This window comes from Branchiostoma floridae, chromosome 13 (genome assembly GCF_000003815.2).
Source record: "Branchiostoma floridae strain S238N-H82 chromosome 13, Bfl_VNyyK, whole genome shotgun sequence".
In the NCBI taxonomy this organism is placed as follows: domain Eukaryota; kingdom Metazoa; phylum Chordata; class Leptocardii; order Amphioxiformes; family Branchiostomatidae; genus Branchiostoma; species Branchiostoma floridae.
In genome coordinates, this window is record NC_049991.1 from 20,534,722 (window position 1) to 20,550,360 (window position 15,639).

General features: G+C 42.2%; 2 protein-coding genes across 2 annotated transcripts in view; one reads left to right on the forward strand and one right to left on the reverse strand.

Annotated features, from left to right (window-relative positions):
- The window catches only part of LOC118428639 (HMG domain-containing protein 4-like), a 4,586-nt gene extending 2,445 nt beyond the window's left edge, over positions 1 to 2,141 (forward strand). The window contains exons 5-10 of the mRNA XM_035838746.1: positions 2 to 129; positions 534 to 671; positions 1,059 to 1,133; positions 1,204 to 1,278; positions 1,349 to 1,423; positions 1,494 to 2,141. Coding sequence (XP_035694639.1) covers positions 2 to 129; positions 534 to 671; positions 1,059 to 1,133; positions 1,204 to 1,278; positions 1,349 to 1,423; positions 1,494 to 1,688 — 686 coding nt within the window. The 3' untranslated portion in view covers positions 1,689 to 2,141. The remainder of the gene's footprint in view (position 1; positions 130 to 533; positions 672 to 1,058; positions 1,134 to 1,203; positions 1,279 to 1,348; positions 1,424 to 1,493) is intronic.
- A 5,019-nt stretch (positions 2,142 to 7,160) lies between these two features.
- Positions 7,161 to 14,446, reverse strand: LOC118428640. Its single transcript, XM_035838748.1, has 7 exons — positions 14,289 to 14,446; positions 11,747 to 13,076; positions 10,135 to 10,154; positions 9,653 to 9,830; positions 8,673 to 9,052; positions 8,193 to 8,370; positions 7,161 to 7,329 (listed from the first exon to the last, which is right to left on the reverse strand). Exons 2-7 carry the CDS (start codon positions 12,300 to 12,302, stop codon positions 7,172 to 7,174), a joined length of 1,470 nt encoding a protein of 489 aa, XP_035694641.1. The 5' UTR covers positions 12,303 to 13,076; positions 14,289 to 14,446; the 3' UTR covers positions 7,161 to 7,171.
- Between the last annotated feature and the right edge of the window lie 1,193 nt (positions 14,447 to 15,639).

Sequence of the window (15,639 nt, forward strand, 5' to 3'; positions counted from 1 at the left end):
TCCATCAGTAGAAGCTGGGGGGAGATGTGGCAGCAGCTGCCTGAGAGGGAGAAGATGATCTGGAGGAGCAAGAGGCTGACTCTGGAGCACAAACAGAAGAAAGCAGCGGCCACTACAGTCAAGAGAAAGGTGTGTGGATGGTAGACTTGTTTAGGCCAGTATCTTTGAGCATCTTACTCAAGTGTCACCTTTGTAAAAGAATGTTTTTGGTGTGTGAACAGTAGATTTGTACATTGTAAGTGTCTTACTCAAGTGTCAACTTTTGCCAAAAAATGTTCTAATTTAATCTGTTAAAATTACAAACAAAAATGCTTCACAAATAATGTAGACACAGAGGTCAGGGGGTCAAATCCTGTCATGCTATTGATTTTGTGTACTTTGGAAAGGCGCACGACTATTCCAATCTGTTCAAGTTTGGTATTGTACCCCAGGTGAGCCCTAAGTCTGATGAGCCCAGTGAAGACCCCTGTACCTAACATTAACTAAGTTTGTCACCTGTATTGTACCTGTATATACACCTGTATTTCCCGCAGGTGACAGCCCTGTCCCCCGTGCGAGGAGGTGCGGTTAGCCCCGAGCCCGTGATGAGCCCAGTGAAGACCCCTGTACCTGGCACCAACCCCATCGATGTGGCTGCTCACCTGAAACTCCTGGGCGAGTCTCTTAGTCTGGTGAGTCTTATGCTAAACACAATCTCCCATGGCGGTCTCCAGCATTGAGTTTTGTTTTGTCCCACTCATTGTTTGGGAGCCCATGTTGTTGATTTTCCTTGTTAAATACTTGTCATTCTAAGCATGTGAAAATACATTTTCAGCAGAATATAGGAGAATTCTTTTACACAACCAGTCAACCAGTTTATACTCTCTTGCTTACGTTTCGTTGAAAAAAGTGCCTCCTACATTGACTACATACAGCGGCTTTAAGTAGAACTCCAGTTAGAAGCTCCAAGGAGCTCTGTCTGAGAGACATCAAAAATGTAAGTTAGTATAAACTGGTTGTGTAAAAGAATTCTCCTATTTGCTGGTTTGAGATCACTTTCACGTTTACCTTCCCCCCAGGTAGGACAGAGGCTCCACGAGACGGAGGGACACATTGCGATCCACAGGGGGCTGTCCGTGCTGCTCGACTCGATGGTGTGCGCCCTTGGGCCGCTTCTCTCACTTTCTCTCTCACTTTCACTCTCACTTTCCCTTCCCCTCCCAGGTAGGACAGAGGCTCCACGAGACGGAGGGACACATTGCGATCCACGGGGGGCTGTCCGTGCTGCTCGACTCGATGGTGTGCGCCCTTGGGCCGCTTCTCTCACTTTCTCTCTCACTTTCACTCTCACTTTCCCTTCCCCTCCCAGGTAGGACAGAGGCTCCACGAGACGGAGGGACACATTGCGATCCACGGGGGGCTGTCCGTGCTGCTCGACTCGATGGTGTGCGCCCTTGGGCCGCTTCTCTCACTTTCTCTCTCACTTTCACTCTCACTTTCCCTTCCCCTCCCAGGTAGGACAGAGGCTCCACGAGACGGAGGGACACATTGCGATCCACGGGGGGCTGTCCGTGCTGCTCGACTCAATGGTGTGCGCGCTCGGGCCGCTCCTCTCGCTGACACGACAGGTCCCGGAGATGAACGGCTGCCCACAGGACGTCCACGAGAGAACGCTCGACAATGTCGCCTACATCATGCCTGGGCTGTGAGATAATATAGAAGGCTTCCTTCGATCAATATTGACCATGGTAAAATCCTTATTGATACCAGCCCTACAGCGTTGACTATGGCTTGACAGTCCTATACAAATATAACAGTCTATGCCACGTAGGGCACATCTGTAGGCTGACTCGGGTCTGTTTAGAGTTCTTTTCGCAGGATATGCTTTTCTTCTGCCATTTGCTGTGGGTTCTTTAACATGCTCGAGGTTTGGCTCTCCTCAAACACGGGACCTCCAATATTGGACAAAGGAGCACTTCGTATTTGATACATGACTTGTCAAATGCGTTATACTTAGAACACTTGGAGGACCCTGCAAATAACAGATCCAGCTGGAGCTGGAGAACCTTTGTGGATAGGCAGACTGCCTCTACAGTATCTAGCTATGGAACTGTGTGAGAGAGAGATACATGTAGTACTACACGTAGTTACTTAAGTTATTACTATTGTCCATTTGCTATTGACCCTAGGTCTGCATGTGCACCTTCACTGTAAATATGAGGAGATATATGTTGTATGAAACATATATAAAGGATGGCTCAGTGGTTTGCAACCCAGCTTGTGAGACCAGATGTATCCAAACCCAACTAGCATTTCAGAAGGTGTCTGAGAGGCTTTCTGCATTTGTCTCGTGCTGCGGCTTAACGTCCTGCTTCCTATGGCTAGCAGAGCCTGTCTAGGCCGGACGGTGGACCCCCCTTTAGCGACTACCCAATCTTCACCCCCTCATTCGAGGTTACAGAGTAGGACTAGGAGATCAGTACGTTCGGGCTCTCGCACCACGACAAGGCGGAAGGGTCGGGAGCCGATTTTCAGGCATCCCCATGAGAGCATGTCTGAGAGACATACAAAAATGTAGAAATGTATTTAAGCAAACTGAGAAGATGTTGGGTTGTGTAAAAAGAATATATCATTAGCATTTGGATGTTGTGCAAGCTACATGCTCCATTGTCATTGAACTTCTCAAGAAGAGTATACTGTTACAGTCAGTAGCATTTTCCCTGGAAATATTAATCTCCAAGCAGATCTTGCTGTGGTATAAGATAGTATCATAAGCGTTGGAAGGAGTTTAGCCAGCAGAGGAGTTTTATTGGGCAATGAACGTCAAAGCTGTGGCCAATGAAACTCCTCTGCTGGCTAAATTCCTTCCCAAGCTAATGATATGATACTATCTTATGCCACAGCAAGATCTGCGTGGGGATTACATACAATGTAGAACTTGTAAATACTGTACAGAACAGATGTCCCATTGTTGTACATGCACATTGTATATTTTGCCACTTTCTTCCCTTTTGCACCTTCAAATCTGGACTGTAGTCAGATTATAATAGCATGATAAATGTAAAATTTTACCTTTACCTGGCCTAGTTGTAATTCTTAAAAAAAAACCACCAAAACAAGGATCAAGACAGTGTTCTCAGAACTCATTTATTATAATTGGTAGGACCTTCATAATAGCAGACCATGCATTGCTGTAAAAAATTCAACCAACCTTATTCAAGAATGTCAAGTTGTAACTTAGTTCATAGCATCTCAGCTTGCTTGTATAGTAAATTGCATATTTCCTTCTGCTCTGAAATGGTTCTAGTATTGTCTTCACATTTTTCAAGGTAAGAATATTCTAAATCAGTAAACTAATTTAAGTCCAACCTTTCTATCATACTTGCATTCTGTACCTAAGACCTCATTTCCACTACATGGCAATAGCTGAGTGACCCAAGTTGGATTCCTCTGACTTGATTTCATGAATGGAGCATGATGTTTGATGTTAAAGTTTGATAAAATACAACAAAAACACACAAAACTTTGAAAACTGCTTTGTCAAATATGATGAGTGACTCAGTGGCTCAGTAGTGATATCCCTTAGTAAAAAGAGGGTGTAAGACTGAACTAAAAGGACAGTCCAGTGTCTCCTGAACAACAAAAGCAACAACAAAGACGTAAAGAGGTAACAAACTCTTGTGTGTTTGGTCTCAGCATGTTCTCATTTCACTTAACAATAATTTAGAAACATCTCTACAAAATTTGCCAGTTCAAATGAGTATAGAACTAGAGTTCCACGAACACATACCTTTGCCAAATAAACCAGGTTTGTTATGTAGAATGATGTCTGTAGACAAATGCGTTACTCATTTCATTTTCTTTATAATTAAATGCTTGGAGTTGGTTTATAAAATTTCGGCATTTATTATGCAAATTAGATCCCAATTTACAATTAATTGATATCAAATTGTATCAAGCATTACTTAAGCTATCAGCATACCAAAAATCATGATGATCCTTTGATCCATTCTTGACTTATTCTCTTTCAAAGTCTTTAAATACATCTCTTACTCTCTTCCCTCTTTCTCAGCTACATATGTGACAACTTTGATGAAAGTACTATAATAGAATGCAGTGGATTTATTAACTTTTCCTAATCAATTATGCAAATTAGCTGTTAACTTGCATAATAAGTATCACATTATATAAGTCTTCATTTAGGCTATCTACATGCCGAAAATCATGACGATCCGTCAACACGTTAATATTTTCTCATTAATTATGCAAATGAGATCATCATTTGCATGATAAATATGTATTGACATTTCTCCCTTTCTCAGCTACATATGTGACAAGTTTTAAAGCCCTATCATGGAATGTAGTGAATTTATAAAATATCCTCATTAATTATGCAAATTAGCTGTTGATTTGCATAATTGTTATCTCATTATGTAGGTCTTCACTTACGCTACCTACATACAAAAAAACATGATGATCCGTCAACATGTTCATATTTTCTCATTAATTATGCAAATGAGGTCATCATTTGCATAATTGATATCTGTCGACATTTCTCTCCTTCCCAGCTACATATGTGACAAGTTTGAAAGTCCTATCATGGAATGTAGTGGATTTATAATTTTTCCTCATTAATTATGCAAATTAGCTGCTGATTTGCATAATTAGTATACCATTATGTAAGTCATCACTCATTCTATCTACATACCAAAAATCATGACGATCCGTCAACACGTTGTAGAGTTATTCTCATCCAAAGTTTGAAAGGAAACCGGCTCCTGCAGTTCCAAAAAAGCCGCTAGGGGGCCCAAACTCACAGCACTTACTCTCTGCCTCGAGGGCTATCTACCACTCAAAAATCATGATCACAGCATGTCCAGAACACGAGATATCAAAAATTGAGGTTCTGCTGCAGTACCTTAGCAAGCCGCTAGGGGGCCCATTATCGAACTTGACCTTCGTTTTCCCGACCCCTACCCACCTACCAAATATTATCGGGATCCATCCAAGACTTCTTGAGTTATGCTGTTAACAGACAGACAGACAGACAGACACACAGACTCACAAGCCCAAAACATAACCTTAGCCATTCTGGCAAAGGTAATGATACACAAATATTACAGTTGGGGTTTAGCAGGTTAGAAGGAAGGCAGAAGCAGTACAAGATCGTACCTTATGGAGGAAAACAGTCTAACAAGACGACATATGCAGCATAGCAAAGCTGTAGAAGGATCTAAGGTAAGGTATTTATGCTAAAAAGCAGTTAATTAAGCAACTGGATATGATTTTGGAAACGGTCAGACGTTTCAGACAGCCATCCGGTGTCTTTCATTTGGACTACCAAAAATTTGTCTTCCTCCTCCTTTTGCATATCAATTTATAGGTAGGATAAACCTGTATTCCAACTAGATCTCTATTGCATATTCATTCACAGCTAGAATATATAAACTATCTCCATCAAGATTTCTCCAGTGTCACCGACGAAAGATATCGAATGGTTGTCTGAAACGTCTGACTGTTTCCAAAATCATATCCAGTTTCTTGAGTACAGTACCTGCTTCTTGGCGTATCTTATTACCTGGATGTCTAACCTTCATCGACATAAGGTATTTGTGGTTTCAGAGCCCTTTAGTATAACATTGGATGGCAAATAGTAGGTTCTAGGATATAACCTCATTCATGCTAAGGGTGCGCTAATGCACCCAGCTTGTTTTGGCTGGAACAGAAGTTAGCATGGAACAGGTTAAGACTCAGCATTCACAAAATATACATTTTTAACTTTTGAGTATAAACATAGCCATGTGTTATGGTTCACATTTGCTATTTAGACTTTTTGCCAATGCCTTGTTTGCATATATTTTGATTCACATGCAAACACTGCAACAAAGGTTACGATGTAAACAATAATTTTCTCTGCTTTGTTTTCCAAGTTTAGATAGTTCTTGGTTGCTTTGGAGTTGGAACAATTCAAGTTTTAAATCAAATTTTGATACAATATAACTTGGGAGAGGTGTAGCTGTTATTAATATAGGTTGGGCCTATTTTAAAACTGAAAACAGTTGAAAGCTGTTCTATGACTATGATTGTAGCTTGCTTTTTTAACAGCATGTTGCACTTTTACTCTGAAACTGTCAAAGAAAGAGCAAGGAAAAGAGCCGTCAACTATCTAAGATAATCTTTAAAGACAAGATATGACACAACCCATATGGGTTCAAGTCCCGACACACTTCTGGAGAACTTTAAAGTGGGAAGTGTGCAGACAACACAACAACAACATGCCTAATTTCCAAATCTAACTCCATACCTGCTACCTTACCTCAATGACTCATACAAATTCAGTGCTAAATGAATATACAGTAACTGCATACCTCAACTGGGGAGGATAAAATGGATAATGTTTCTGAAGCAAAGTTTAATGGTTACTTCCAACACAAAAATTGGACTTTTGAAATTTTCGACTGCATGTCCAACACCAGTCTATGTCAAAGGATGAGGTTCTGTGACGTCACATTATGCAGCTAGATCACATGACTCTGTGAGCAGTGGATCATATGTTGCAGTAAGTCTATATCGCCCCCCGTCGCCTTCCTTGGGATAGCTTGTAAAGCCCTGATGTAAATGAATTCTTTTATCACACAGTGTCACATGATCTATCCATATTATGTGACGTCACAGAAGCAGTGGATTGTTCATTTCTTGAGAAAGACTGGAGTTGAACTGTCCAATATCTCATAGTCCATTTTCTGTACATATGTAAATATGTGAATTACTATAACAACACATTTGGAATTTACATCAGAATGACTTCTACCAACACAGTTGATCTTCCAAGCTATGCAGGATTGGACAAGTCCACTAGCTTGATTGTCCCGAGTAAGTTAAAGTGCTGATGGGTCAAGCGCATGTCCTACTCCAGTTGCATGTAAGACTTTTCCCCGAGTGAGATTTTGATATACATTGTCCTTGTAACTTTTTACAGTCATGGCATCAAGCCTTGGTCAATACAGAAAAATAGAGGCAGCGTTAAAAGAATTCCACTGCTGGAAGTGAAAATGCATACTAGGAAAAAAAAACATAATTTTGGGCAAGCGAAAACCTGGTTCAGGCAAGTATATTTTTTATGAATTTGCCAGATAATTTTAGTGAATTTTCAAAAACTTGTCCAACCCTGCTATGGTTGGAGTTTGTAAAATCATGAGGTTTGCATAGGTGTGCCCGCACAGGTGAGAAGCAGCTGCTGTATCTCCAGGTGTCCCAGGTCTGCTGCCAGGTGTGCAGCCGTCTGTCCACCCATCTCCGCTGACACCTGCGCACCTGCGGACAGCAACACCTCACACGTCTCCTTATCACCTGGGAAAAAGGAGACGGAATCAAGGTGACGTGACAGGTCTTGAAGATGAATGGCTGTCCACAAGATTTACATGACAGAATTGTTTGATTTGTTTGAACTTTTGTTTATTCATGAGAAGCTCAAATCGGCCTGCAGTCTGCTTTTCATTGAGGTCATGATGGAGGTAAGGGTCAGATAAGACATAACAGAGATACAGATCACATTGACTGTGCGATCTTGATAAACCTATCGACATATATCACTACATACCTAGTACAAGACAAATTATAGTAGGGTGAAAAGCTCAGCATTCATAGTCCATGTCCGTTCATTGACAACTTTGTGTACATCATGCCTGGACTTTGAAATGATAATGGCCAAAAATGCACATTGTAACTGATACATGTACATGGCTTGTACGAATTTTAAAGATTTGGTCTTAGTTAAAGTTCTTTCTGTACCAAATGGTGTATAGGGCAGTGCCCATCTCAGTTTCAGTAGCCCTGAGCCACACAACTTTTGTGGAATCACTACAGCAGGGGGCTAATCTACTAGCTGTGGAGTGTGTTCAACTATCATACTGTTTCCAAAATGCAGACTGCTAAGCAGAGAAAGCAGAATGTTCCATTGTTCATTACCGGTATATGACTCGGCTGGGGATCAAACTCAAGACCTATCAACCACAAGGCAAGGCAAACACTCTACCCACTAAGCCGTTGCACTGGTTGTTATAGCCCAGATTGGGTGACTACCCGAAACAATATATAGATGGCTGCATGCCCATCAAAGATTTGCATTGTCATACTTTAAGTTTGCATTTCTATCTTTTAAACACCTTGAAATTCATCTATACCAAAACATTTATGTGAAACATGTCACATACCATGCAGTACCGCTAGGTGCAGCGGGGTGGCGCTGTCGCACTGCGGGTTTGCGGTGTTCACCTCGGCCCCGGCCTTCACCAGGGTCTTCACTAGCTCTACATTCCCAGCATTCACTGCTGCGTGGAGCGGGGTGTTCCCAGTGCATGATGGGAGGTTGATGTCGGGTCTAGGGTGAACCTGCAGGTGTGTGTAATTGCCAAAAAATTCATCAAATAAACAATAACAGATAATAATGGATGATAAACTGAAATAGCAATTACTAAAATCATAAGGTGACTTACTGCAAATGCAGGAATTTTTGAGTGGTTTTATGTTTGCCTTTTTCGCATTGCCAGTGCGTGTTTTTGTTATAATTTGTTTGACCCTTACCCCCTCCCTCATGACCTGAATAAACTTAATGGTATAAAATGTCAGGTGTGTAGGTTGATGAGCTTCTTTTGTACAGTAGAATAAGGTTGAAACCAATCTGTTTTCCGCACCTTTGTGAGCAGGTAGGTCAGGACCTTGGGTTGGTTGTGAGTGACAGCGATGAACACCAGCGTCCTGTTCTCTCCGTCCCTCACTCCTAAATCTGCCTTCTTTACCTTCGACAGGTAATGTAGGACGTCCACCGCACCACTCTGCACTGCCTGTACGCATCGCTCCTCCAGGCTGTCCGCGGTAACGGTGCCTTGGTCCTGTTCGTCTGCGAGGCCCCCCTGTGCTCCCGGGCACGTGATCGTCCTGTAGAAGCCGACCGCGGCATGCCACACGCTGAGCAGAGCGAACGCCCTCAGCGCGAGGACCCACTGGACGAACTGTTTGTTCCGCGTTCTGACTTTGACGTCTGTCAGCGTTGCACGATACTCCTCGCTCCTACCTGTAAACATCAAAAGGTTTCTATATGTTTGTCTTGTCATCAATTCAGAGACTTACATGCCTTAAAATTATAAACTTAAAGCAAAACCTCTTGCTTAAATTTTAGATATTAAATAAGATTGTTTAGAACTTTGCAACAGACCTGGGCCTACTACTAGTACTAGAACAGATGTGCCCTATTTGGCGCAGACTGCCATTCTCGTACTAGTATAGGACTGTTTAGCCATAGCAAAAGCTGTAGGGTTGGTATCAATTTTGCCATGGTTATTACAGACCAAAGGAGGCAACTGAGCAGGGTTTTTTATAAGGTTATATATGGCCTCTGTTGGGCAATGTTGACCATCATGGTAAAACCATACAGCTAATTTACATTCTGAGCCCTATGCAACACAAATACTCAAGACAACCTTCTACACAACTGTAAATCTCCCAGAATGTGTGTACATGTAAATACCTCTGTATCTATATCTATATAGCCGGTATAACCGCCGTTCTGCATAACACACCAGCTAAACATAATACAGACACCCATCCCAAGTAGGCAAAGTAGTACACGTTGACTAAAGATTTCAAACTTCTGAATAAGACTGATCTGACAGACCTGACGTCAGGACGTCGAGTTTCTCCAAGAAGATGTGCGGTCCCTTCGAGGTGAGCAGCTTGGTCGGGTATTCCCGCAGGACCGCAGACAGGAGCTTACGGAGGGCGAGCGATGTGACGTCACCGCTCTCCCGCCCCGTACGGAACGCCCGTTCCATCTCATCACGTACGATCCCCACCTACAGTAATTTTCAAACATGTATTGGAATATACAATCATATACAGTAAGGATCTTTGGTACAACTAGGGAGTACTTACTTCCGACGTTTTGATATTCTTAATCAGACACCATCATTAGCTAGGGTAGAATGACTGGAAACTACTTCTTGCTGCTACTTATAGCCAATGTAGGTGGCGCTGCAGCAGCAAGAATGCCGTCTTATTAACGTGGTTAAGGAGGGAGTCTGGATCAGAAAATCAGCTTCAGTCATGAACAGAGACGGGGGGATACAAGCTGAGCCATGTTTGGGACAGCATTCTTGCTGCTGCAGTGCCACCTACATCTAAAATGAAAAGGACCATTGTTTTGAGTATCGTCCATTCATCGCAAGTTTTCACATACTGAATCAGGTCCAGGTTCAGGTCCGGACCTGGACCTGTTCCTCTTGACCTGAACTAGACCTGGACCTGAATTTTCTGTAAGGCCATACCAATCTAATTCTTGGTTCACGGATTTTTTCATGAAAAATATGGAGCGAGAGGGTGAAATAAAAATAAAAATTGTAAAATGGTTGGGGTAAAGGTAATAAGGGCCAATCCAAAACATATAGGATAAAAAGTTTTCAGCTTGAAAAAAGTACAAAAACACTATTACTGTACAGTAACAGCATTTGTACCCACACTTTAAGGAGCTTATAATATAAAGGCCAATTTGCTACACCAGAAAGTTGATGAATCATTTCATTAATGGTGAAAATTTGCTGAGTGGTAACGGGGGCCGCCCTAAGACGGTCCCCGTCGTAAGACGGAACGGATTTTTTGCTGATCTTATTATCCATAAGTACACCGTGTTTGTTGCCACTGACTATGCTGATTACAAAGGTAAATAAACCAAGTCCATGCACACAGCTTTAATTTGCATTCCAAGTATACTTTAACATATTTACTTCATGTCTAAAAAAAAAACAGAATTCTAACAGTAATGTTGACAGTGCTGAATCACTGCGGTCACCGGCCTCTGCGTATTGGCGGCTCGTGTCGCTAACTATACGAACTCTTTCAAGCAGTCACACAACTGCCATGATACACATAAATAAAGCTCCATAAAACACTATGAATATGGGTCTTCAAATGTCTGTTGAGTAGAAAAGCAACCAAAAGGAAGCGACATAACATTGCCACCATTGTACTCCCAAGGGAGTGTGGCCGTGAAGGTGACAGGCTAGAGTACGCTCCAAAGATTTATTTGACTGTAACAAATGATTCGTGCTGTCTAGGAAAATAAGACTTGATAGAGAGATGTAGATGATATTTTCATATAATCAGACCGAGTTTTGTTGATGTTAGCGGTGTCTTTTTTTCGTTATGTTTTTTTAGTTGGGCATTCACAATCAGTGCATTCAGCCCATTGCCCGTAAAAACATGAACTGGATTGTTCTAGGTACAGCCTTCCTCATGTGAGACAAGAAGTACATACAGTCACGATTTTACTGTCAAAAGAAAGCTAAAATATCATATTATTAATTTTTTTCAGTGTACTTAAATTTACCACTTACTTTTGAAGAAAGCAAAATGTAAAAAAAAGCGTACCGAGTTATGCACACTGTCCAGCGTAGCACAAAATTGGAAGGTTACATACACGAAATTGTCTCACAGTGTTTGCCGCTTGTAACATGCAGCGCGAAAGGTTCATGAACCACATGAATGCATTTCTTATTCAAGTATGTTGTTCAAATCTATGTGTAAAAAATTCAGTCATCAAAATTTGACCACTCTCAGGCAACTAGCGATGGAGCGCCATGAGTTTGAGCGCAAGAAAAAGCGTACCGTGTTGGGGCACCTCCCGTTAATTTTTATTTTTATTTTTTTTTTCCAAAAAATAGGAGCGAGCGAATCCGTGAACCAAGAAATTAAATTAGTGTGGACTAAGGTCGACAAAAAAAAATTCCCACCTCCATCCCAATCAGCTGTGTCCGCTGTGCTGGCGGGATCCCGCTCAGCCAGAAGTGGGCAAAGCGGACATAATTATCACCATGGCAACACCAATCAGAGAGCTCCTCCACCATCACGTTAGTCCTCATCAGCCAATCGGCAATCACCGCTTCGTCCATGTATCCCAGAATCCCGTCAAAGTTCCCATCATGCCCCACGGATCTCGCGTCCGGAGCGGTGTCGCTACCAGAGCTCGCACTAGAGGATGGGCGGGAACCGATCCCGACGGGGGGTAGCGGCGCTTTCTTACTCCTCCTTAGATTGACGTGTGGCTCGAAGAGTTCATCTTTTGAAGCAGTACTGGTCCTCTGGGTTGCCAAGATGGAAGACGCCACACCAGCATCCTTCCGAAAGACATCACCATTCTCCAGGGAAGAGGAAGTTCTAAAGTTCCCGTAATCTGCGTCAGTATCGCTGAGATCCATTTCCTCATCACTGTCGCGTATCGTCAGCCTCGACAGGCAGATCAAGTCGCGTAGGTCCTTCACACCTCGAGCCATCTCTTTATTTTGTTATCTCCCAAATCAGCACACAATCTAAAAAGTTCAGCTAGTTCAAATTTGAAGCTTGGTCATGCAGCTCAAGGTACCTGCTATCCAGCAAACAGTTGTCTTGCAAAATCTATTTCATGAAGTTAGTGATCCATAGTTTTCAACCCTGAGATGCATCAAGCAGTTTCAGTAAAAATCTGCCAAGTTTGCTACATTGATGTCATTCTCTTTTTCTCTTAAATTTTGGTTAAATCTTTCTTTAAGTTTTTCACTAAGTCTCAAAGAAAGATCGGCTGCAGGGTAAGGTTTGCTAAAGCAAAGGAATCTAGTTGATTTCGGGCTGATAAAGAAAGCTTATTTTGTTGACACTGGTTGAAACTTTTTTCTCAATAGTTTAGACGTTACGTAGCAAGAGCAAGAATGATCTGCATTCTGGTATCAGAGAAGCTATTTTCTTCTTGGTTGGAATAATTTAGGAAGTCTTAAATTTAGTTGATAGAAAAGTGGGCAGAATTGCACAGCGAGGAATCAGGTGAGAGGGGGGATTTCTTCCTCTTCATGGAACTACCGGTTCAGGTTGATCTCGAGACGCAGGCGGATGTCGAACGCGAGGAAAAGCGTGGTGAGAAAGACCGGGAGGCGGAAGCGACATTTCCAGGCGAAGTTGAAGAGGACAGCGAGGGTGTGGGAGAGCGTCCGGGCGAAGATGTCGTACGGAGGGAACATCGGAACTGTCAGGAGGGTTTCGCTGTGGTGAGGTTTAACACACGGTCAGCAGCAACTCTGGAAATAGGTACAGGAGAGCACATTGTTAGATGTCGTACAGGGGGAACATTGGTAAAATCAAGTACAATTAATATGTAATGCTAGTTAACCTTTATCCGCGGGGTATCCTTTATCCGTTGTCTTAGACTTTAGAAACAGCACATGTAGAAGTAATCGGCCTGTGGTTTCAAATTTGCGATATTTTCAAAATGTTCCGATTTAAAACCACCGTCCGTCAACTTCCTATCCCTAAATACGTTTTTTTTTAAAAACGACGGATATGGGTAACACTCAAATAAAGGTGAAGTAGCATTACTAGTACATTAATTTTGAACTGGGATCACAATCATGGAAATTTTGGCCTGTTGTCTTCTTGGGCTCTTTTCGTCGAGACGGAGACGGTTGACGGCTTATTGTCAAGGCAAATTGAATTTAAAGCCAAAGTTTGTAGCTGAAATCACTAAATGTACCATTACAACAGGCCATGCACATCACAGTAACGTTACATGTATATTTTTATCATTGGTAAGCTTATGTACAAGAAGAGTCGTGTGAAATTAGAGTTATTTGACCTCACAGTTATTTAATCTATTAAGTGTAATGAATTTACTCAGGCTAAAATATGTGATGCATGATATAAAATTTTGAAGGAGCTTGATTCGGGACAAAATTTTACATTGTCTATAAATAAATAACATTATATGGAGTCCTGGCAGTGCGACTTCCGTTGCTTGGCAACACTAAAGCCTCGCCAATCCCGTGGGGAATGATACAAACCGCTTCACAAGCCAAACAGCGAGGTAGACTCTCTGTATATGTGTGGATAAATGTTCGGTTGTTACTTAACATGCGTCTGTTCTACAATTTGTGGGGAGGGGATAGTAAAGCTACCCAGTAGGAGGGGCGTCATTTTTTTTGGACTCAAACATAATTTTATAAAAACAAACGTCCAAAAATATACATCAGTTGCAGACCACTTTAGATAGCAGGGTCTAGTTGTTTGTATCTTTGATAGGATAACGCCGTGCAACTTCCGGTAGTTCAATGGGAAATATGACAGGTTTTCAATGAATTATTTCACATACGAAAGTTACTGAGCTGCGGTTTCATCATCATAATTTTTAGACACTACGCGTAGTTGTACATCATAAATTCAGACAATTAGAGTGAACCTAGATAAAGTCTGCGATGTGGAGTTTATGTAGAAACACGTCTGACAGGTTTACTTACCTACATCACAACGAAAACAGCCGGGAAATGCAACAACATCAAACCGAACAAACAAACGTCTCCAGACTGGGCCGTTCCGCCGCCATGTTCATGACGTCATTGTGTACCCTCCCAACACGGGACCGCGCAGAAGCGCCACCTTGCGAGAAATGTTCAGTACTTCACGGTAGGGGTTGGTACCGGTGTGACAGGGATTTCCCCCCCCTTTTGGCTTTTCCCCCCCCCCCCCCCCCCCCCCCAAGAGCAGCTGGTTACTACATATTACAGGTGCGCTACCTGGTACTATACTGCACCTGGGGAGTAACGTGTATGGTGTGTTACCTGGTACCTTATGGCACCTTATTACCGTACCGTAAGTGCCTGTCATACCTCGAAAGTCGATACTATATTGTTCGGTGCAAACATGACATTGAAATGAAAAAGACAATTTTTGCAGCTGAGGTGGCATAAAAACAGTGCTACTGCGAACGTATAAATCAACACCGTCTATGGTACGGAATACGTCAGCTATATGTTTTCAATTTGTCACAGTTTTCTTTCTTGTGCTGGAAACATTTCCAAAGCACTAACAAAAACACACGTGAATAATAGTTTCTCATTATAAACACTATCTACGCGCAAGTTGATATAGCTGTTGCTAAATGCTACACAAACACTGGTAAAGTACCAACACGGGCAAATGCATCAGTTCCTAAATACTAGAAAAAACAGTCATGTTGGAGGTGAAGATATCCCTTAGCCAGGTGCATATACCAAAATGTGCGTTATTCTAATTAATACCTAATATTTGCATAATTAATAAAGACATTACATAGTTCTTTTGTGGTCACTTCATGGTAGAGACTTCATATTGGAGATATATAGGTTGTTTGAGGACAGGTGAATACAATGAAATACATCTTATGTCAAGACTCAGGTATATGCAATAGTGGGAATACAAGGGACCCAACCCTCCTTGTCTGAAACAAGTTCAACTATCTTATTACCATGTAATTACGTTAATATTGATACTATGAATGGATTTATGTATCAAACTCGTGTACTTATATCATTATGAAACTGCATTTTGTGATTTATACCAATCAACTTCTAAAATGTCATGTAAACCCGTTTTTTTTGGGGGGGGGGGGCGAAATCGCTAAAGGGGGGCGAGGTAGGGGGGCGAGATCACTAGCCGGGGAGGGAGAGATCGCTAGCGATTTCGCGCCGGGGGGGCGAGATCGCTAGTGATTTCGCCCCCGGGGGGGCGAGATCACGGGGGGGGGGCGAGATCGCTGTCACACCGGTACACAACCGGTTTTTGGCGACGCCCCAAGGGCTAGCCTAATAGTATAGTGTGCGTCCATTTGAC

Coding starts and splice junctions, on each gene's coding strand:
- LOC118428640 (XM_035838748.1), bottom strand. CDS start 12,302: ATGGCTCGAGGTGTGAAGGACCTACGCGACTTGATCTGCCTGTCGAGG. Junction 9,831..10,134: donor ATGTAGGTGGCACTGCAGCA/GCAAGAATGCTG, acceptor AAATTACTGTAG/GTGGGGATCGTACGTGATGA. Junction 8,371..8,672: donor TGACCTACCTGCTCACAAAG/GTGCGGAAAACA, acceptor ACACACCTGCAG/GTTCACCCTAGACCCGACAT.